This window comes from Cricetulus griseus, assembly GCF_003668045.3.
Source record: "Cricetulus griseus strain 17A/GY chromosome 1 unlocalized genomic scaffold, alternate assembly CriGri-PICRH-1.0 chr1_1, whole genome shotgun sequence".
Lineage (NCBI taxonomy): Eukaryota > Metazoa > Chordata > Mammalia > Rodentia > Cricetidae > Cricetulus > Cricetulus griseus.
The window spans coordinates 29604838-29626555 of NW_023276807.1; the positions used below are offsets into that span (position 1 = coordinate 29604838).

At 44.0% G+C, this 21718-nt stretch overlaps 1 protein-coding gene across 12 annotated transcripts in view; it reads left to right on the forward strand.

Moving 5' to 3' along the window:
* The window catches only part of Adgrf1 (adhesion G protein-coupled receptor F1), a 53928-nt gene that overhangs the window by 16179 nt on the left and 16031 nt on the right, over positions 1–21718 (forward strand). For 6 of the 12 annotated variants that reach the window (XM_035452838.1, XM_035452839.1, XM_027387464.2 and 3 more), the window contains 7 exons: positions 5028–5168; positions 7631–7691; positions 9496–9639; positions 11174–11347; positions 12568–12668; positions 14372–14430; positions 19237–19388. In XM_035452838.1, the coding sequence (XP_035308729.1) occupies positions 5100–5168; positions 7631–7691; positions 9496–9639; positions 11174–11347; positions 12568–12668; positions 14372–14430; positions 19237–19388 (760 nt within the window). In that variant the 5' untranslated portion in view covers positions 5028–5099. The remainder of the gene's footprint in view (positions 1–5027; positions 5169–7630; positions 7692–9495; positions 9640–11173; positions 11348–12567; positions 12669–14371; positions 14431–19236; positions 19389–21718) is intronic. The other 6 variants (XM_035452836.1, XM_027387467.2, XM_035452837.1 and 3 more) reach the window with 4 other exon arrangements.

The following is a 21718-nucleotide window of genomic DNA, read 5'->3' on the forward strand; positions in this document are numbered from 1 at the left end:
AACCCACAGAATGAGAATTGAAATAAAGCTGAGTTTGTGTACATCCTCTGCCTAGCCCTGGTTGAACTGTGATTCCGAATCCTCTGTGGAGCCCTGCTCCGTCATCCCCATGTGTGCACCCCTGCTCTGTCATCCCCATGTGTGCACCCCTGCTCTGTCAGCCCCATGTGTGTACCCTTGTTCTGTCATCCCCATGTGTGTACCCCTACTCTGTCATCCCCATGTGTGTGTACCTGTTCATCTGTGCACACCCATGGGTTTATCATTTTAAGGCAGAGAGGAGGGGGACCAATCTATGGGGACTGCTTCTGTTTATAGAGGAAAAGGCAAAAGTTCATAAATACTGAAGGTAGAAAAGCCCGAGTTCAGTGGTACCCAATATTAGATTGTTGCTTAAAATGCTGGAGCGTGTCTGTGTGAGCAGATTTAGGGCTACATGGGGTGGATAAGGAGACCGCTGTTGACACTGTTGACATAAATAAATGGTATTCAGAGTCCAGAAACAGATACTAAAAGAACGTGGAGACAATGTGCCTCTGTCCCCAGAGGCACAACAGCAAGTTTTAATGATTGTGGTTACGTAAAGGACAGGGATTATCAGAAATGAATTCACTTGAATGAATTCAAGGAAGTGGGGCGGGGGGGGGGGCCGCTATGGTTAAGCCTTTCCACAGATGGCAATGCCAACACAGCTGTCAGCCAGACATTAACTGCCCCCAGAGTGAAGTGTGATGTAAACACCCATGTTCTAGTGACAAGAACAACTCATTTGTGAAGTTATGCAAAGATTTGAGCTTTTTTTTTTTTTTTTATGAGTTGCTGGGATCCTTCTGGCTTGGAAGGAAATGGACGAAAATGCTGTGAGGTTTATGTCTAAGAATGCAGTTAAGCAGAATGTGTGTGGTTACCACACACACACACACACACACACACACACACACACACACTTTACTTTCTTTGTGTTGAGGGTCCTCCTTCAAGCAAGGTCATTCAGCTCCTGGAAAAAAACTCACTCTGGTTGTTCCCGGAAGGCTTAGAGGCCTCTATCTCCATGGTGGGGGCCAACAAATCGACAGCATCACTTGCATCAAGTTAATTTGACTCAGAATTGAAGTTAAATTCTGACACAATCCATCAAGGAGCTTCACAAGCTGGCAATAAGGTGGAAATAGTAAGGGCAATGATATTGCTGCTCTGTGTTTGTGACAGTGGCTACTATTTGGGTGACAGTGTTTGGGTGACAGTGGTTACCGTTTGGGCCATTCTATATATGGCAACACATTGGACTCTCCCAAGAACCTGTGAATTAGATGCTGATTCCCTTATGTTAAAGATGAATATGAAAAGGCACAGAAAGCCTAAGAGTATCTATTATACGTATTCATTTGTAACCGTCAACACTGGAAGGAAGCAGTCTAGCTGCCGAGCCTGCTTCAATCTGTTTTACCTTGAGATGCTATTTCTTTCCTTTTGACTTGTCCAATAGAGGATGCCCAGTTAACCTTGAATTCCAGATACATTCATATTGTCTGACAATGGAGAATGTCTCCAAGTACACAGAGAGCAAAATTATCCTGAAATGTTATTCATTACTTATTTGAAGTTCAGAAATACCTACCTTGGGGTCTCTTGTTTTCATTCAATGAATTACCCAGCCCTAGAACACAGGAAACTACACATTAAGAAACCAGAGAGTGGAAAGTGATTAGTTCAAGCCTTGGAGCTGTGATAATTTTGACATGAATCTGAAAAGAAACAAAACTCTGATGTCTATGAGGGGCTTCTAGATTAGGTTAAATGAGGGGAAGACCCTTGAATGTCGGTAACACTGTTCTATGGACTGGCATACGAGACTGGAAAAAACAGAGACAAGGAGCTGACTACCAGCATGAGACTGCCTAACTGTGGCTACAATGTGACCAGAAACCTTAGTCCCCACTACCATGCCCTCCTTGCTTGGTGAGCTATACCTTCAAGCCATGAGCCAAAATGAGTAGTGCCTTACTTAAGTTGCTTTTGTCTGATATTTTGCCACAACAAAACATTATGGCAATAGGACGTTGACTAATACAGGTACCAAAACCTGGACCAGAGTAAGTGTATAGATCTTTTACCTAGTCTAGAAATCATCTAGAAGTACATCAATCTGCACACAGACATTGCTGAATACATTTAATAATATCCACAGCTAGGATGGACCTGTTGAAGATTTAACAGGCTTTAAGGAAAATATGGATGTCTATGTTTTCTAAAGAGTACCAAAATGCTCCTCTTTTATTCCCGATCCTTCCCTTCTGTTTCTCCTTTGCTGCTTCTTCATTTTCTTTCTTTCTTTCTTTAAGCATTTAAAAACGATTTATTTGTTTATTTTTATTTTATATGCACTGGTGTTTTTCCCGCATGTATGCTTGTGCAAGGGTGTCAGATTCCATGGAGCTGGAGTTGCAGACAGTTGGGAGCTGCCATGTGGCTGCTGGAACTGAACCTGGGTTCTCTGGAGCAGTCAGTGTTTTTACTCACAGAACCATCTCTCCAGGCCTTCCCTTCTTTCTTTATGGTGCATCTATTCATGATCAGCTCGTGAACTGACACAAACCTCCACTGGGCATCACTGATAACCATTTCTGGAAAATTCCAAGAGGCAGTCCAGAGGAAGAAGCAGGGGAATGAGGAGGTGGGAGAGAAGACATCCTGACGATGCCCAGAGCTCTCACCCAGGCTTTCTGAGCTGGGTTTGCAACCTCATGCTGCACATGGAGAAAGAGTTCTTAGCAGGAGAGAGCAGCGAGTTGTGGGGAGTCATGTGAGGCCCAGCGTTTCGTTTAGTAACAGCCATCGGCACACAGACAGGGGACGGGGGACACACATGCACATGTCAGCTCCAGGTTACAAGTCACAAGCAAAAGAATACCTAGCAATTCAAATTAAAAGAGCCTTCCTGGGAGTGGAGAAAAAGAGGGGAGGAGGCAGCCCCTCCCCCACTTGCTGTGTGGCTGTACTGCCTGGAGTATTAACTTAGTCATGCTTGACAACTTCACAATGAGCCCGAAATAAAATAAAACTAAGGAAAATATCCAAGGTTTGGCTATATCCAAACCAACGGTGTGGTTATGCATACCCATAATCTCGGACGTTCAGATGCAGAGGCAGGAAGATTGGATGTTCATACTCCCCCATTGCTGCCCAGTCAGTTTGCTACAGGCTTGTGCTATGTGAGACCTTGACTAAAAAAAAATCATCATGCGGTTAGTTTAAACTGTCACCCTAATATAACTTAGAGTCACCTGGGTGGAGAGGCTCACTTGAGGAACTGTCTCAATTGCGTTGGCAAGTAGTGGAGTCTGCTGAAGATGGTCTTGACTGTTAAGTGAGGAGGCGGAACTCACCCTGAATATAGGCTTTCTCCCTCCGTTGCTTCTTGTCAGGGCACTTTATCATAGTAACACGCAGACATACGCATATACAGAGACACACAGACACACACATATGCAGAGATACACACATGCGTATACACACACACACACACACACACAGAGAGAGAGAGAGAGAGAGAGAGAGAGAGAGAGAGAGAGAGAGAATATCCAAAGTACAACATACTCAGGGAAAGAATTCAGTTATACTGTGTGTGTTATGTACGTACCCACACATGCGCGCACACACACACACGCATACATATATTAAAATGCCCATTAATTCAGTCAATGTGATAAGTAATGTGTGTCTTCCGTGAACGCATGCAGACATTTTTCTTGCCATAATTTCCTAAGCAATATGTCCAGGTGATGTAGAGATGACTTGGATTCTCTGGGAAGGTATGTCAGATACTGGTTCTCACCCTTCCCAATGCTGTGACCCTTTAGCACAGTTCCTTGTGTTATGATGACCACCAACCATAAAATTATTTTCATCGCTACTTCGTAACTGTAGTTTTGGTAGTACTGTGGATTGTGTTGTAAATATCTGATATGCAGGATATCTGATATCCAGCCCTTGTGAAATGGTTATTCAATCCCCAAAGGGGTCATGAAACACAGGTTGAGAACCACTGCTCTATCATTCTATATGAGGGATTTGTGCAGCCATTTGTATGTGCAGTGGCTCTGGACCAATCCTGAAATGCTGACACAGAAGGGTGTGTGTGTGTGTGTGTGTGTGTGTGTGTGTGTGTGTGTGTGATGTTGTGTGTGTGTGATGTTGTGTTACTATAGGCTGAACTCAAGCATGCTAGGCAAGTGCTTTATCAGATGAAGCTATAGCCTTCATCTGAGAAACCGAATTTTAAATACAGTTTTTATTATGATAAACAATGTAGAGGCCCCACATGCCTGGTAGCTAAGTATTAGACAGGATAGTTGTAAATTAGCATGATTTTTCTTTGACACCAAATAACCTGGATACAAAAGATTCATTTTGTGAGCATGTCTGTAGAAGTTATTTTTCTGTTCCTATGACACCATGACCAATGGCAACTAAAGGAAGAAAGAATGCATTTTAGCTGACTGTCCGGAGGGGCAGTTTGTATCGGTGAGGGAGGCCTGGCAGCAGGAAGCTGAGAGATCGTATTCAGCTGCAAACACAAATCAGAGATGTTGAGCTGGAAGTGGATGAGCCTGTAAACTCCCCAAGCCCGCCCCCACAATGTGCTTTCTCCAGCAAGCCTTTGCCTCCTAAAACTTCCCCAAACAGTGCCACCAACTGGGGACCAAATGTTCAAACACCAGAGCCTGTGAGGGACACTTTTCTTTTAAATCACCACGATGTTTATGTGTTGAATCTTGTCCAAATTATTTAATACAAATAGAAACTTAAGAACCATTTGTTGCTGGCCCCATCAGCTAAGAAGAAGGGAACTTTCTGGACTGGCTGGTTGTTATCTTGAAGTTTAAGCACTCCAAATCTATCTTTAATGTTTGTGCTTCTTAGAGCCCTTGGGTATTTTAATGAGACAAAGAAAGTCTCAATAAAACTCAAGGGGCCGGAAGCTGAACGCACCTGCTTACAGTCTTGGCTCGTAATATTTGTTTCAGTACACAGCTTCCTGGGTGGCTAGACACAGGGTGTCTATATTCAATCCAAAGGGCAAGAAGCATCTACTGGAGATGAGAGTTGGATTGCTGTGGTTCATCCCTCTTTTCGCTCTAACCGAGGGCACCAACGGCTTCCTGCAGGTGAGTTGGTGCATGTCTTGTTTCTCTTGGCAGCCATATCTCCTCTCCACCTTCCTGCTACCTTCAAAATCTATCTTTCTCCAGGCAACCAAGCTACAGAGGCTGGTGGAATTCAGAAGTTCCAAGTTCTTGTCTCAGTGTTTCTAGCATTCACTGTGAGCTCTTCAATGAGTTATTTCATCTCTTTGGAGTCAGGTGACTGGATTGCAAATGAAGTTCTCCATGAAAATGTAACCATCTTGGAGATCTTGTCTAATTCAACAGAGTCTCTGCTATGGCCTCTTGGGCACAGAAGGCCATAGGGGTGGACACTAACTACCTGTGGGCCTTCTCTGTCTTTTCCACTTCCCACTTTTCCTTTTGACATTGTTGCTTAGGGTCTCATGTAACTCAAGCTGGTCTCGGACTCACTATGTAGCTGAGCCTGGCTTTGAACTTCTGATCTTCCTGCCTCTGCATCCTATGTTTGGGGATTATAGATGTGTGCCACCATGCTTCCCTTGTTTTATGCTTTTGGAGATAGGTTGTTGTGGCTGGCATGGAATTCTTTGTGCAGACTGGGTTAGCCTCGAACTTGTAGTGACCTTCCTGCCTCTATCTCTGGAGTGCCAGTGTACTCATTTTTCTATTTGTGTGTAGTTGTTGCAAATTTGTGAGTGTGCATGTTTGCATGTGTGTGGGCACATGTGTGTGAGAGTGTGTATACACACAGAAGCCAGAGGCTGATATTAGAAATCCATCCCAATTGTTTTCCACTGTATTGAGCAGGATCTCTCAAGCTCAGAGGTCAGTGATGTGGTGATTCTCGCTAGCCAGCTTGTTCTGTGTGTCCATCTTCCAGGGCTGGAGCTAGAGGCAGGCCACCTTGCCTACTCAGCACATATATAGGTTCTGGGGACCCAAACTCTAGTTGGTCCTTACTCTTGTACATCCAGTGCTTTAACAACTGAGCCATCACCCAGCCATTACTCACTTTCTTGATGTTTTCATTCTAGAATCAGGGCTTGAATTTTTTCAATGCACTGATGATTCCCGAACATATATTTTCATCTGAATGCTTCATCCTGAACCCTTCACTGATGTAGCTACCATCCGTTTGGGCACTAGTGTTCCTCAAGTTCACATGTCCCAAGCTGAACCCCAAAGTTTTCTCACTAAACCTACTCTTCTTTTCCTATGACACCACTCTCTTTCTACCTGGGTAGAAATGGTGCCAGACTTGAATGTTGTAATGTTGCAAATGTGAACCAGTTATTTTTTGAGGGGAGGGGCGTTTCGAGACAGGGTTTCTCTGTGGCTTTGGAGGCTGTCCTGGAACTAGCTTTTGTAGACCAAGCTGGTCTTGAACTCACAGAGATCCACCTGCCTCTGCCTCCCGAGTGTTGGGATTAAAGGCATGCACCACCACCACCCAGCTGTGAACCAGTTTTAAAATTTAAATATCTCCAGAAGTCAGAAATCTCCAACTTCTGCTGTGGCCTCCACCTACAGCTTTATTATCTTGCTCCTGTAGCCCCAGAAATGCTTTCATTGCCTCTCTGCTTGGCCACTCTTAACATGACATCAGGATTAAGACTTCTATAAAGTAAATCAGAGTGAATCTTTTTGTATTCCCCTGTTCAAACTCTGCATGACTCATTGGGTAAAATCTAAAACCAGGACTGCAGAACCGACTCAGTGGAGAAGAGCTCTTGTTCTGCAAGCATGAAGACACAACTTCGAATCCCCAGGATTCACTTAAAAAATGGGGCATGGCTGTAACCCCAGTACAGGAGGGTGGAGACAGGCAGGCCCTGAGTCAGGCAGTCTAGCCAGAACATTGACCAGATTCCCGGCAGTGAGAAGCCCTATCTGCCAGGGATAGACTAAAGAGTGATAGAGAAAGACATTCAGTAGCTTCCTCTGGTCTTCTCATGTGCACATGGGTGCACTCACTAATATACTCATGTATGTACAATGCATGCGCACGCGCGCGCGCATTTGCACACACACACTCACTCTCACACACACACACACACACACACACACACACACACACACACACACACACCACTTCTCTTCCCACAAAAAAATTAAAAGCTTCTTCCTGAGATCTGATAGATAGACATGACTTGCCTTTGTCTGCATGACCTGCCTGTGTGAACCCTGGGTCCCACCTCTTACTCTTCTCTGTTCGCCCTTCTTCATTCTCTTCAACTCCTTACTTTATCATCACAGATTGGCACATTCATAGCACTGTCCTGCACACATGCTGTTCCCGCCTCCTGCAAAGCTCTTCTGGCAGACTCCTTCACTTCCTGCAGGTTTTTGCTCAAAACAGCCTCAGCAAGGCCCTTCTTGGCCACCTGCTACCACTCTCAACTTGGATGGGCGATTTCAATTCATCCAGGAAAATCAACAGGCCTTACAGTGTGCAGCTCTCAAAGCTTCATCATACTCATCTTCTTTCCTTTTTTTTAAAGCAGAAAAATGATGACAACAAAACCAAAGGAGCTATCAGTGTGGTTGAGAAAAGGCATCCAGGTAAGACCCTGCTAGGTGTCCTGGTACTTTGGACGCTGATGCCAAGGAAACAGGGTTCCGGCCTCAGCAATTGCCAGGTGGTCTTAGGCACAGAATGAAATTATTCCAATTTGGTGAGTGAGAACAATGGTGATTCTTAAGGATTTTTAAGGATTTTAAGCATTTTTAAGGATTAAGTAAAGACCCAGTGTAATAGTTGTTATACTTGCTGCTGTGTCTTACAGACATCTTACCAAAGCTCTGCAGTGAAGGACCGGATTATTTGGGCTCATGATGTATGATGTAAGAGGCCATTCAGTCAGCCCATCATGCCAGGAACAAATGGCAACTGGAGCCTGAGGCAGCTGGTCACACTGGGCCCACATCCAGGAAGCTTGGGGATGGACACTGATGCTCAACCTGCTTTCTCTCCCTTTCCTTTTATGCAGCCCATGGAATGGTGCCATCCACATCCAGGATGGGCTTTTCCTTCTCAGTTAAACCTCTCTGGAAACTACTTCTAATACCTATCCAGAGGTGTGTCCCCTAGGTGACTACAAATCCAGGCACACTGACAAGTAAGATGAGCATCATGTGCCCTGTCTGACAGGAGCCTGTCCTTTGTTCCTTTGTGTCCCCCTCCTATGAATGTAATTAATGGGCAGAGCTCTCACCTTGGGGATGGGTCCCGTGGAGGATCTTAACACACAGGCCTGATGTCTGAAGCCCTGAATGTATTTCCTTGTGAAAACATTGAATGCTAGGTTCTAGAGCAGTCCCCGGAAGGTTTTCTGGTGTGCAATGCATTTAAGTGCACATGCCATGTATTAGACACAGCATGAAACATGTTCCCAATGCAAAACTATAGTTCCTCAGGGAAATGAAACAGAAACTTTAACATGGAATGCCACAAACAAGATCTCCTCAACAGTAACAATGACAATAAAAACATAGGAAGCATTTATTTACTGGGCTATCACTATGCCAGACTGTGTGTGTTTAGTTCTACTAGATGAACTAGACCATCACACTCACACTTTGACTACTCATGGCATCTTTATTGGAAGATGGCGAAACTAGGGCCCTAAGCTAGAGGCTATAAGACAGGATTTAACCCAACCTATCTGACTTCAGTACCACTAACTCCCGGGAAAGTAATCAGGGTCACATTTACCCTGTTCCCCATCATTTAGGGTTACTCCTAAGGAACTGTAGACAAGATTCGAACCCAGTCAGTCTGGCTGTAGAGTTAGCACATGCAAAGGCCCAAGGTAAGATTGGACTTGGCATGTGGAAGCTAAAGACACCAGAGCCCCAAGTACATATAGAAGGCTCCTCTTTGGGGAAAGAAAGGAAAATGATTTATTTTCAGAAATAAATAGCTGGAGGCAAATGTGCACAGACACAAGCTCAAGTCTACTTGTGTTTTGCTTTTGTATTTCAAGCCAATCCCTAACTCCCACTAATTAGTGGGACCTTTTAAAAGGTTGAAGTTGGGTTTTTGTGTTGGAGATAGTTCAAGAAAACCAAAGCTAGGGTAGGACAGAAGGGTGGGTAGGATGTCCCTGTTTCCCCTTGAGTCTCTGGGGCAGGGTAGAGAGCATAGGAACTATTGGCCTCGCAGAAGTGGAGGAGAGATTCGTATGAGGCATGGGTAAGGCAGGTCTGCTTGCACACATGTGAGGTCAATATCTGGATGTGTAGAATGTAGTAACAAGGGCCAGCGACAGTCTAGGAGCCCTAAACAGGATGTGGTGACTGCTAAGTGATGCTCTCTCCCTTCCCCCGCCCCCGACAGCTTCTGATAGCCTCTCTCTCCCTCCAGTCCAGAAGTATGAGGTGCTGCTTCAGATGACATACAGGGATCCTGAGGAGAAGAAAGAACTGAAAAGATTTCTGAAGCATTTGAAATCTCCATCACCATGCTTACACGGGCCCAGCAAGATCATCAGAGTGAAGGCCACCACATGTAAATTAGCTTCCCAGGGACTGGGAGTGTAACTGGGGAGAGGGGCAGGCCAGTCAGGGTAGGTGGGCTGTGCTGTGAAAAATGACCATTCCACACAAGCTCTGTGGCATCAAGAACCAATGTTTCTTCTTAATGGGGCATGCCCATTGCATGTTGGCAAGGGGACTGTGTTTGTGGCTATCTTTGGAGGCTCTCAGGCAGGCAATGACATTCTTTGGCTTAGAATGGAAGACACTAATTTTGTTGCCATTTTATTGGCTAGAATCTATGCTATGACTCCATCCAGCCTCACGAGGCCAGGATATAAAATCCCAGTGTGTATCTAGAAGATAGCAAGAAATCCTTGGTAACTCAAACCACAAAAGTGGTTCCCAGAGAAGTTTAATGACTTGGCTAAAGCTGTGAGTCCCAAAGTGTTCAGATCACCACCACCATCAAGATTAGGCAACTGAATAGAAATAGAAATGCAAACTCTTTAGTCCATTTCAGACTGGTTGAATCGGAAACTCTGGGATAAAACACTCCAGAGGCCCCCGAAGTGTGGTAAAGTTTGACAAGCACTCACTACATGCTTCTCAAACATAGCCTGAGTTATCCCCACTCCTTCCCCCCTGCCCACCCCTTATCCTTTAACTTTCTGTTAAGATGAAAAACTTTTGATGGGCGTCTTGGGTCCAATAGAAAATAATGAATGCACAGCATTGACTGGTAGGCATTTTCATCATTACCCCACCTCCAAATCATTCTGCCTTTCTAAAGTTTTAAAACATTGAAAATTGTTATGTGTATGAGTGGGTTTTTTTCACCCCAAGAAAGGGTTTCTTTCTGTAGCCTTGGTTGTCCTGGAATTTGTTCTGTAGACCAGACTGGCCTTGAACTCATAGAGATCCATCTGCCTCTGTCTCCCAAGTGCTGGGATTAAAGGCATGGACCACCATGCTCAGCATGCATGAGTATTTTGCCTGCATGTATATAAGTGCACTACATGCATGCTTGGTGCCCGAGGAGACCAGAAGGCTTCAGACCCCTTGGAATTGGAGTTCTAGATGCCTGGGAATTACCATGTGGATGCTAGGAACCAATCTCAGGTCTCCTGCAGAATAGCAAGAGCTCTTAAACACTGAAGCATGTCTTCAGCCCTGCCATGTGGCTTTTAAGGACTCTCTTGAAGTGCTGATAGGTGGACTTAAATGAGATAGCAGTCAAATTCCCTTTATACATTTTCAATAACTCTATGTCATGATGACGCTCTTGTGCCTTTCTCTTCCATTATAGTGGGTACCAGTGGGATCTGTAGCCTTGTTTTCGGTGCTAAACCAATCCATTTGGGTTTTTATTTTTGGTAGGAGTTTTGCACCAGTCTTAGAATTTATGGAGTTGGACATTTCCCTGTCTTAAATACATTGTCATCCCTCCAGCTTCTTCTGAGAAATCCTTGCTTGAGATTGCAAGTCAGAGCCCAGAACTGAGCGGAAGTTGATTCACAAAGCAGTCACAGTGGGATTGTGTTCTATTTCCTTTTATATATGTGTAGACTGCGGAAACCTGAAGGGGCTCCTGGAGTGTGCCTGTGAAGACAGCTATATGTGGTTTCCTCCCTCCTGCCTGGATCCCCAGAATTGCTACTTTCACACAACTGGGCACCTCCCAAGCTGTAATTGCCCTCTCAAAGACCTCAGCCAGAGTGTTAATTTCTGTGAGAGAGCAAGTAAGTATCCCTTGGCTGCTTACTCTCATTCCAGGACACAACAGAGACAGTACTGTAGCTCTTTGCCTAGATGAGGGCAGTTGATGCAGAGGGCAGCGATGAGGTAGGGGCACCCTGTTAGACTTGTCTAGACCCAGTGAAAGCTCCACCATGCAGCAGGTTTGGAACCACGAGATGATATTTGCATGTCATTTCAATCTCTAGATGCGTGCAGCTCAACTCTATGATTGCAGGATTCTATTGAGATTTAGAAAGATTCTCTATAATCTAAGTAGACAACTGCCTGAGTCAGAACATATTCCTTCTCCCTTTTCTCTTTATCAGCATCAATTCTAGATGTGTGAATGCAGGAAGAACACTTGGTGATTACATTGAAAGGTCTGCTCTGGATTGCAGTAAATGTATTCCAAGTTACACACACACACACACACACACACACACACACACACACACACACACACCATAGCCCAAGACCAGGGAAGCCACTGTTAACAAGTTTCTGTTTCATGAAGAGTGAGATGAGTCTGACATGGCCTTCAGGCCTTAATGAACTTTAAGAAAATTCCCTGAGTGTGGGAGCTCATGCCTTTAATCCTGGCACCCAGGAGACAAAGGCAAGAGGGTTGCCCCCAGTTTGAGGCCAGCTTAGCCTACATACTGAGTTCTAGGACAGGAGGAAGAGGAAGGGCTTCCCAAAAGAGTGCTCCAGTCATCTTGAAGCTGTGGATTTTAGGTATGAGGAAATACTGAGCGAGGAACCAGAAACAGTGCAGCTTAACTAGGCATGCCTAGTTCCCCTTCTCAAGACCACGCCAATTCATGCTATGGCATCATGTGTCTATTAAGGACCATGTTTATATCCAGTTCCAGAGTAAACCCTTGGAGAGGCCACAAAGCATTTGGCTTGCTAGTCAGGCTAGTGGGGGAGACTGGGTTGAAATATAAGAAAAAAAAGAAGGCAAGTGTCTTCACCAAATGCCAATGAAAGCTCACATTTTGATCACTAGCATTTTCTCATGACTGTTAGAAACTAAACCACCAAGATTCTGGTTTTCTTTCTTTCCTTTATTATTTCAGATGAATATATTTTGTGAAAATAAGTAGAAATACCTCCCATGGGTTCTGAAAGTACCATTGTACTTTCATAATTTTATACTGCTGATACAATCAAGATATTAAATTATAGTATCTAAAGTCTTTTGTTTCATTATTTCTCATAGAGGTTTGGGGCACTTTTGAAATTAATGAAAAATTTACCAAAGACCTTTGGAATTCATCTTCTGTTGTATACACCAACTACACAACTGAAATTGAAAATCAAGTAAGCACTATTTATTACATAAGCATTTTCTTTCTAACTATAAGCTAAGATGCTTTTCAATTCAGAACATGCATTTAATCCATGTTTTTTAAAAGATTTATTTATTTATTTATTTTGTACACAGTGTTCTGCCTGCATGTATGCCTGAATGCCAGAAGAGGGCATCAGATCTCATTACAGAAGGTTGTGAGCCACCATATGGTTGCTGGGAATTGAACTCAGGACCTCTAGAAGAGCAGTCTGCTCTTAACCTCTGAGCCATCTCTCCAGCCACCTTAATCCATATTTTATATGTGTGCATATTTGTATATAGGGGTTACCCATGTGGGGGACAGAGGAAAAAACAGCCTCAAATATATTTTCTTCCATTTCTTTCTCCTCTTACCCTTTTATTCCTCTTTTAGACAGGGATTTCTTTGGCCTGGGGCTCACCAATTCAGCTAGGCTGGCTCATAAGTCTGTGTGATCTGCTTGTCTCTGCCTTCTCAGTGCTGGAATGATAAGCATGTACCATCACATCTGGACTTTTTTTTTTAAATGTGGGTCCTAGGGCTCAAAATTCAGGTATTCATACAAGACAAGTGCTTTACTGGCTGAACTATCACCCTAACCCTTTAATAACATATTTTTAAAATTGTGTGTGTGTGTGTGTGTGTGTGTGTGTGTGTGTGTGTGTGTTTGATTAGCGCATGTGCTTGCAGAGTCCAGAAGAGGGCGTAAGATCCCTGGAGTTAGACTTATGGGTGGATGTTGGGACCAGAGGATGTCAGGTCCTCTGCATGCTCCTAACTAACTGATGAGCCAGCTCTTTGGTTCCTTAGTACATATTTAGTTACTTGTATTTGATGAGTTCTTACAGGGCCACTGTTCACTCTACCCACAGTTGACATACCCTAAACATTTTCCTGAGACTTTATCAGTTGACTTGATTTTGGTTTTTCTTACTGATTTGAATACTATACTAAAGATTCTTGACTACTTTATAGTTTTTAATTACAATCTGTAAATTACAATTTAATTACAATTACCCAATTGTCAGCATTTTAATTTGTTCCATAAAAAAGCATCTCTCAGAAGCTGGAGGGAGTTGCTGAACAAAAGTCACGTAAGGAGTAGACCAGTCAGTGTGTGCTCCTGTCCGGAACATAGATCTGGGCACATTTACCATAATATTTACTACCCGATTCCCCTTATTCTATCACCACCAGTCTCTGTGTGCACGTGTGGAGGCCAGAGGTAGATGTCAATTGCCTTCTGGTTAAAGGTGTCTACCCATTATCATTGTTATTATTTTGAGACAAGCTCTCCCACTGGATTCACCAATTGGCTAGATTGGTTGACCAACCAGCTCCAGGATCTGCTTTTCTCTACTTCATAGGACTAAGTTTGCAGACGTATGTGGCTATCTACCCCACGTACATGAGTGCTAGGAGTCAGAACTCAGGTCCTCATGACTGTGGTAATCACTTTACAGCAGACCCATCTCACCAATCTCTGATCATTCACACTTTCTTAGCATCCTCAAAGATAAATTGTGTGTTCTCAATTGTTATTTTAACTGTATTTGTGACTACATATAACTTCTTCCAATGGCTCATCTGCTAATGGCTTATCCATTGTTTCCATCTGTATTTTGCTTCAATTTTGTTTCTTTGATGTATGAGGGCAAACACTGAAACATTGTCTTTTGTTTTCTTTCTAAGCTTAAAGAAGCATACAGAGGAATCCATGGTTTTGAGTCAGTTCAGGTCATCCAGTTTCGGTAAGTCTCATCTGGCCTCAGAGGACTGCTCTAGAATTCCGCACTGGTCATGAGACTGTCCAATGATATTTCTGCTGGTCTTGACAGAATTGTAAAGTCAATGCTAGGGAGAGAGCTTAGTCAGTAAGTGTATACCTTGCAAGCCTGAAGTCTGAAATCTGACCCAAACCCACATAACGATGCCTGGTATGTCAGTGCACACATGTAATCCCAGTGCTGGGGATGTAGAGACAGGGATCTCTGGGGTTCACTGGCCAGCTAGACTCACTTAATTAATGAGATCCAGTCCAGTGAGAGGTCCTGTCTCAAAAGAAGTAGATAGCATTCCTAATGACAACGTGTGGTTGTCCTCTGGTCCCTACTTGCAAGTACACACATGCTTGTTCATGTGAGGACACATATACACTCGTGCATAGAAGAACAAGCACACTTTTTAAAAAAGAATTGTAAGCATATGGGCATAAGATAGGAACTTGAGAGGAAGGGGGGAGTCATGGTATATGGGTTCGAGAACTATGAGGGGTGGCTTGAGGGATGTGCCTGCAGAGAGATGAGCATTTGCCTACCACAGACGACACGATGCTGTATAATTTGGAGTCATGATGGAAGTCTTGGATAAAATGTCCTTCCTGTGCAGGTATCAAGTATAGGCTGTGATTCAAAGTGCAGAAGTCGTTATCTACAGCAAATAAAGAGATATTTAGTAAATTAGCCATTTGTTTATGATTCAATTCTAAGTTATTTGGAGTTGAGCCTGTGTGCGTCGATTGCCAGCTACTTGTAGTCACTTGCTAGAGGAAGTAGCTTAGAGGTCAAATAACTTGACTCATTATTTTTTCCATGGTTAACTTCAAACCAGTCATGGGAAATTTTCAACAACACTTGCTATAAATATATTCTTATTCCATAAAGTCATTTAGAAAGTCCCACAGGAATAATTTTCTTTAAAATCCAACACAGAGAAGAACACAACTTCCCTTTTCTTATATTGAATCTGTATAATGGATCATCTTCTTTCTTTCTCTCTCTCTCTCTCTCTCTTTCTCTCTCTCTCTCTCTTCCTTCCTTCTTTCCTTTCTTTCTTTCTTTTTGCCTTTGCTGTCAGTGAACTCCTAGATGAAAACCAGCCAGGCCTGGAGGTACTTGGTTGTAATCTAGTGCTCGCGAGGTGGAGGCAGGAGGATTGCCTTTATTTCATAACTGAGCAGAGTACAGAGTGAATCCAAGGTTAGCCTGGCTTACACAGGGAGACCCTATTTCAAGATAAAACAAAACAAACAATGCGTAGGAAAACACTTGGCAAGCAGTACAGAGTGGGCCATAGGAAGGCAAAAGCATCAAGAGTTTGTATTTTGAGGCTTAAGAAGTTCTTGTCAATTTGCAGTTTTCTAACCTGGTTTCTCTTTGTGTCTTCATCCTTTTCTCTTCAAAGTTTGGGTAGCTGGGGGCCTGAAGAGATGACTCAGCAGTACAGAATACATAGTGGTCTTCTAGAGGACTTGAGTTTGTTTCCCAGAGCCTATGGCAGGTGGTACACAACCACTCAGCCTCCAGTGCTATCTCAGATCGTCTTCTACCTTCCCTGGAACCCGCATTCATGTGTACATAACCCGCTCCTCCACATACACATAATAAAAAATAAATACATATTTTAAAATTTGTATTTTTAAACTTAACTATAAAAGCATTTTAAAAATAAATATCTTCTTAAAGTTAGAAAATAGAACCTAGAAACAGAAGTAGCAGGGCATGGTGGCTCACACCTGTAATCTCAGCACTTAGGAAACTACAGCAGGAGGATTGCTGTGAGTTCCAAGTCAGCCTGGGTTCCATAGTGAATTCCAGGCCTGTTCTATGGAGTGAGACCTCGTCTCAAAGCACTAAACAAAAGAATGAAGGTAACACAGTGTTGATCTCATGGACTAACCATATGTGTGCTCTAGTGTGCCTTTGGAGTTTCAGACAACATCTGTGTACTTGCAGTTTCCAGCTTTGTCACCTGTCTCTCCTCTGAACTCTGAATATCAGTCACCAACTTGATGTTTCTGATTGTTCTTCCAGTGGGCATGTCAAACACATGTCTACCCCTGCTCCCTCAGGCCACCCCCTCCTGTCCAGCCACCTTCTCCACCGTCTTCTCACCTGTCCTTCCAGTTGCTAGACTCAAACCCTGAGCCGTACTCTGCTCTCGGTTCCTTTCTGAAGTGCAATGAACACATCGTGCTGTACACAGATCGTCACTACAGTTCACTGGGTCTCACCTACTGCACACAGCCTGTCCCACCGGGACAGACCTCCAGTTCCTTCCTAGCCAATCTCCATGGCTACTGACACTCTCCATCAAAAGCAGCCACTGGGTTGGATTTCTGCTTCCCTGGATTAGTTTAACTTGCTCTAGAATGTGATGTAAATGGAAGGTGAGTTTTTTTTTTTTCTTTTAAAAACCTGGCTTCTGTCATTCAGTATGAAGTCCTTGCAGTCTGTTCCTGTTTTACTCAGTAGCTGCGAGGCCTGCCTCCTTATTGCCTAGTAGTATTCCACCGTATAACTTTGGTCCCATTCCGTAAAATTACTCTCCTTTTTGTCTTTACTTATTTTTGTTTTAACATCCTGGCCACAGTTTTCCCTCCTTCCTCTCTTCCCAGCCCCACCCCTCCATTACCCCTCATCCTCCCCATTCACTCCTACTCCCTATTCATGGGCAGGCCTCGCATGGATAGCAATCTGCCATGGCCTATCAAGTTGCAGTGAGACTGGGCACCTCCTCTCCTATTAAGTCTGGATGAAGCAACCTGGTAGGAGGAAAGGGTCCCAAAGCAGACAATTGAGTCCAGACAGTCCCTGCTCCCACTGTGAGGAGTCCCCCAAGAAGAACAAGCTACACAACTGTACCATACATGCCGAGGGCCTACGTCAGTCCCATGTAGGCTCCCTGGTTGGTGGCTCAGTCTTTGTGAGCCCCTATGAGCCCTGGACGGTTGGTTCAGTGGGTGTTCGTGTGGTGTCCTTGACTCTCTCTGTCCTGTGAAGTTATTCTTAACTGCTTTCTTTCTTGTGCACCCCACATCTGCTTTCCTGCAATCTAAATGTGTCCACATAAATGGCTACCCAACTAGTTCAAGCCAAACCATCGCTTTCTCAGCTCATCCTCCGTTAGTGCCTTCCTTCAGCTAGTTTTCCTGTATTTCCTACCTTTCTCTCTCACTTACTGGACTAGTCACTCTAGTCTTGAAGTTTATCAAACTCTGCCCATCCCAGAACTTTTACAGATACCCCATGGTATCCAGTATGATTCTCATCACTTGTCTTCTTCTTTCATCTAGGCTGGCTAGTTCTCTGCCAAATTGACACCAGCTAGAGACAAATTTAGGAAGAGGGACTTTTAATTTTTGTGGTTTATTTTTTGTTAATTTTTTATTTGAATTAGAAACAAGATTGTTTTACATGACAATCCCAGTTCCCTTGTCCCTCCCGTCTTCCCCTATCTCCCCTCACACACAACTAAAACCTATCACATATCCTTTCTGCTCCCCCTGGATGGTGAGGCCTTCCATAGGGTGTCATCAGAGTCCATTGCATGCTTTGGGATAGGGTCTAGGCCCACCCCTGTGTGTCTTGGCTCAAAGAGTATTCCTCTATGTGGAATGGGCTCCCAAAGTCCACACCTATGCTAGGGATAAGTATTGAACTACTACAGCAGGTCCTGTAGATTTCCAAGGTTTCCTCACTGAAACCCATGTTCCTGGGGTCTGGATCAGTCCCATGCTGGTATTCCGGCTATCACTCTGGGGAGCAAGAGTTCCCTGATGTTCAGGTCAGCTGTTTCTGTGGGTTTCACCAGCCTGGTCTGGACTCCTTTGCTCTTCACTCCTCCTTCTCTGCATCTGGATTTCAGTTCAGTTCAGTGATTAGTTGTGGGTGTCTGCTTCTACTTCCACCAGCTGTTGTATGAGGGCTATCGGGTGGCATATAAGTCAGTCATCAATCTCATTATCAGGGGAGGGCATTTAAGGTAGCCTCTCCTAAGAAGAGGGACTTTTAATTGAGAAAATGTCTCCATACTATTTGCCTGTACATAGCCTAAGGTGTGTTTTCTTAATTGCTGACTGATACAGAATCCAGTCCATTGTGGGTGGTGCCATCCCTGGGGTGGGGTTCCTAGGTGTTATAAGGAAGGAGTCTGAGCAAGCCATGGGGAACAAGCTAGAAAGCGCCATTCTTCAATGGCTTCTGTTTCAGTTCCTGTCTCCAGATTCCTGCTCTGATTTCCCTCAGTGATGACTGTCATCTGGAAGAGTAAGCAAAGGAAACTCTTGCCTCCCCAAGTTGCTTTTGGTCACGGTGTTCCATCATAGCAATAGTCACCCTAAGACATCATCTTAAAGGCCTGTTTCAAAAGCCAGGGATGTTTTCCACAGAGAAACCTTCTCCACCCAGCCTGTACATAGTGTGAGCATTTACTTCTACCTTCTATGCTTGTCCCTGTCTACCTGTCTCTCATAACATTTACCATTTAGAAATGCTTTGGGCATATGTATGCACACTTGTGCCAGGACGCAGATGGAGATGCATGAGCATGCAAATGAAATGTACATATTCATGCATGGATAGAAATGTATGTGTGCATATATTTGTGTATGCATACAAGTGTGTGTGTGGAAGCCATTGTTTATTTCTCAGCTCCGTGAAGGCGCATAGCAAATCTGCTTGCTGCATTCCTGTGGACTCCATGCCATGCATTTACAGATTTAGAGACTAAATGCAGAGACAGTGAATCTCCGCTTTCTTCCCATCTCCTCACTGTAGACAAGGAAGCATCATTGTTGGCTATGAAGTGATCGGCTCCAGTGACACAGCTGAGCTCCTGTTTCACATTGAACAGGTGACTGAAAAGGCACTGGTGCTCCTGAAAAGGCGGTTCTCAGTTAAAGAAGGCTCTCTTCGAGTGTTCGGGAAAGGTAATGCTAGGCTTCCATCTTTGATTCAGTCTTCCATTAGTCATGAATGGTGTCCTCACATTGCAGATGCCTATTTCCAAGAGGACTGTTCTAAAACCCACTTTCAGTAGACACTGGCAGCCTTGGCCACCCCCATGCAACTCAATGCCAGCTGACTCTGATAATTACTAATTGGATATCTGAGCATCTCAGATAAACATCCTGGAACACTGACCCCACTACAAGCTTATGCTTTGCTGGTACACACATTGGAAAAGCCTTGGAGCTGAGAGTAGTTTTAAATCATCATCCAAAGACCCAAGGGGAAAATGTACACACCCAACTCTCTCTATATTTTAAAAAGTACCGGCTTAGTTCATTTCCTGTTGGTGAGGTAAAATAGCTTGATAAAAACAACTTGGGGGAAGACAGGGTTTATTTGCCCCAAATTCCCAGGTTTTAGTACATTTTTTTTGTGGGTAAGTCGAGGTAGCAGGACCTGAAACAGCGAGTCACAGGCAGTTACATCAAAGTCCAAGATCCAGCCTGTGAAATGGTGACTCTCACATTTAGAGTGGGCCCTCCTACCTCAGCTAACCCAGCTAAGAAAATCCATCGCAGACCTACCCACACGCCATCCCAATCTAGACAAGCTTGCATTGAGAGTCCTTCCCAGGTAATTCTACATTGTGTTAAGTTGATGCTGGTGATTAAAACAAAGCATCACACATTTTTCTCTTTTCCTTCCCTTTCCTTTCTTTTCTATTTCTTGAGAGAGAGTCTCTCTCTGTAGCCCAGACTGGCTTCCAATTCCCAAGTCCCCACCCCCAGCTTTCTGAGTCCTGGGATTATGGGTGTGCACCAGTATGCCTAATATTTAAAAATTGTAACTAGACACACAATAATCATTCACGTTTATGGGATGCTAATGTGCTATTTTGAGAGCTGCTGACATTATACAGTGATGTTATTAGCCCATCTATCACCTCAAATATTTATGATTTCCTTGCAATTCAACCAGTTAACAAATGCTTTCCAGCTATTTTGACATGCAGTACTCATCAGCCCCTGAAAAGGATGATTCTTGTTACTGTGGCACAGTGGGTGAGTCTAGAGGACACTGTGTTAAGTGAAATAAGCCTGACACAGAAAGACCAATCCTGTATGACCTCACTCATGCATGGAGGCTAAAGAATCTGTTGATCTCCCAGAAGCTAAGAAATGGCATGTGATACCTGATGGTTGTAGAGAGTAGGCAGAGGGGTGAGTAATGAAAGGGCGGGTCTACAAGAAACATCAGATGCAGACCAGGAGGTCTGCAGTTAGCAAATAAATGGTGTGTATTCACTTTACTTTTTACACTGAGCCTTAGGCATCCCCAGTCATTCTGTCAGTGTCTGCCAACAACAATCCCTCAGCAAATACTTACTATCTGATATGTCCATACACAGAACAGAACGAGGAAGAAATTAAAATTCCAGGCCTTGAGGACCTAGCTTCCAATAATGCCATCTCCTAGTTCCAGTCATAGAAGAATATATTATTAAGGGTCACTGGTGACAGCAGTAAAGGCAGCTTTGAAACAAGTACATGGCAGGAAGGATCACGTCCCAGGGACAATCACCCATCTTCCAGGCACATTATCATTCTTTGTTCTATAGCGTCTTCAAGATTATCAAGTATTTTCTCCCTCCCATACATATGTTTGTGTGGATGGCATGTGTATGTATATTTGCATGTTTGCATGTGTATGGACACGGGAATGCATGGGTGCATGTGTGTGCATGTGAAGGCCCAAGGTTGATGCTGGGTGTCTTTCTCAGTTGCTTTTTACCTTATATATCCCGGCAGGCCATCTCATTGAATGTGGAGCTCATGGTTTCCTGCTAGTTTGGCTAGTCAGACTATCTGGGAATTCCCTGCTAGTGTCTCTTGAATGTTGGTAGGATGATCACATGTGGCTGCTGTGACTTTCATGTGAGCTCTGAGGCTCCGAACTCTGATGCATGCTTGCAGGGCAGGCACTCAACTCATGGAGCCATTCCCCTGCTTTCTAGGATTTTCTTAAGGGATTGCATCTTGCCTTGTTTTCACCTAATACTAACCAGTTGATAGCCCATTGAGGACAATGTTTCTGGCATTGCTCAGATACCTGGAAGGAGGAACATCCTTGAGCAAGAGGCATGACAAAAGGGGAATTAGGATGGACATCAGCAATGCCTCTGTACTTCCAAATTTTGCCTGGCTTTTAAATCTGTACATATAACTCCCAAATCTCGGAAGCACTGCAGTTTTGTTGTTGTTGTTGATGTAGAGTGCTAGACTGTTGTGAAGTGTTTTTTTCCCCTGTA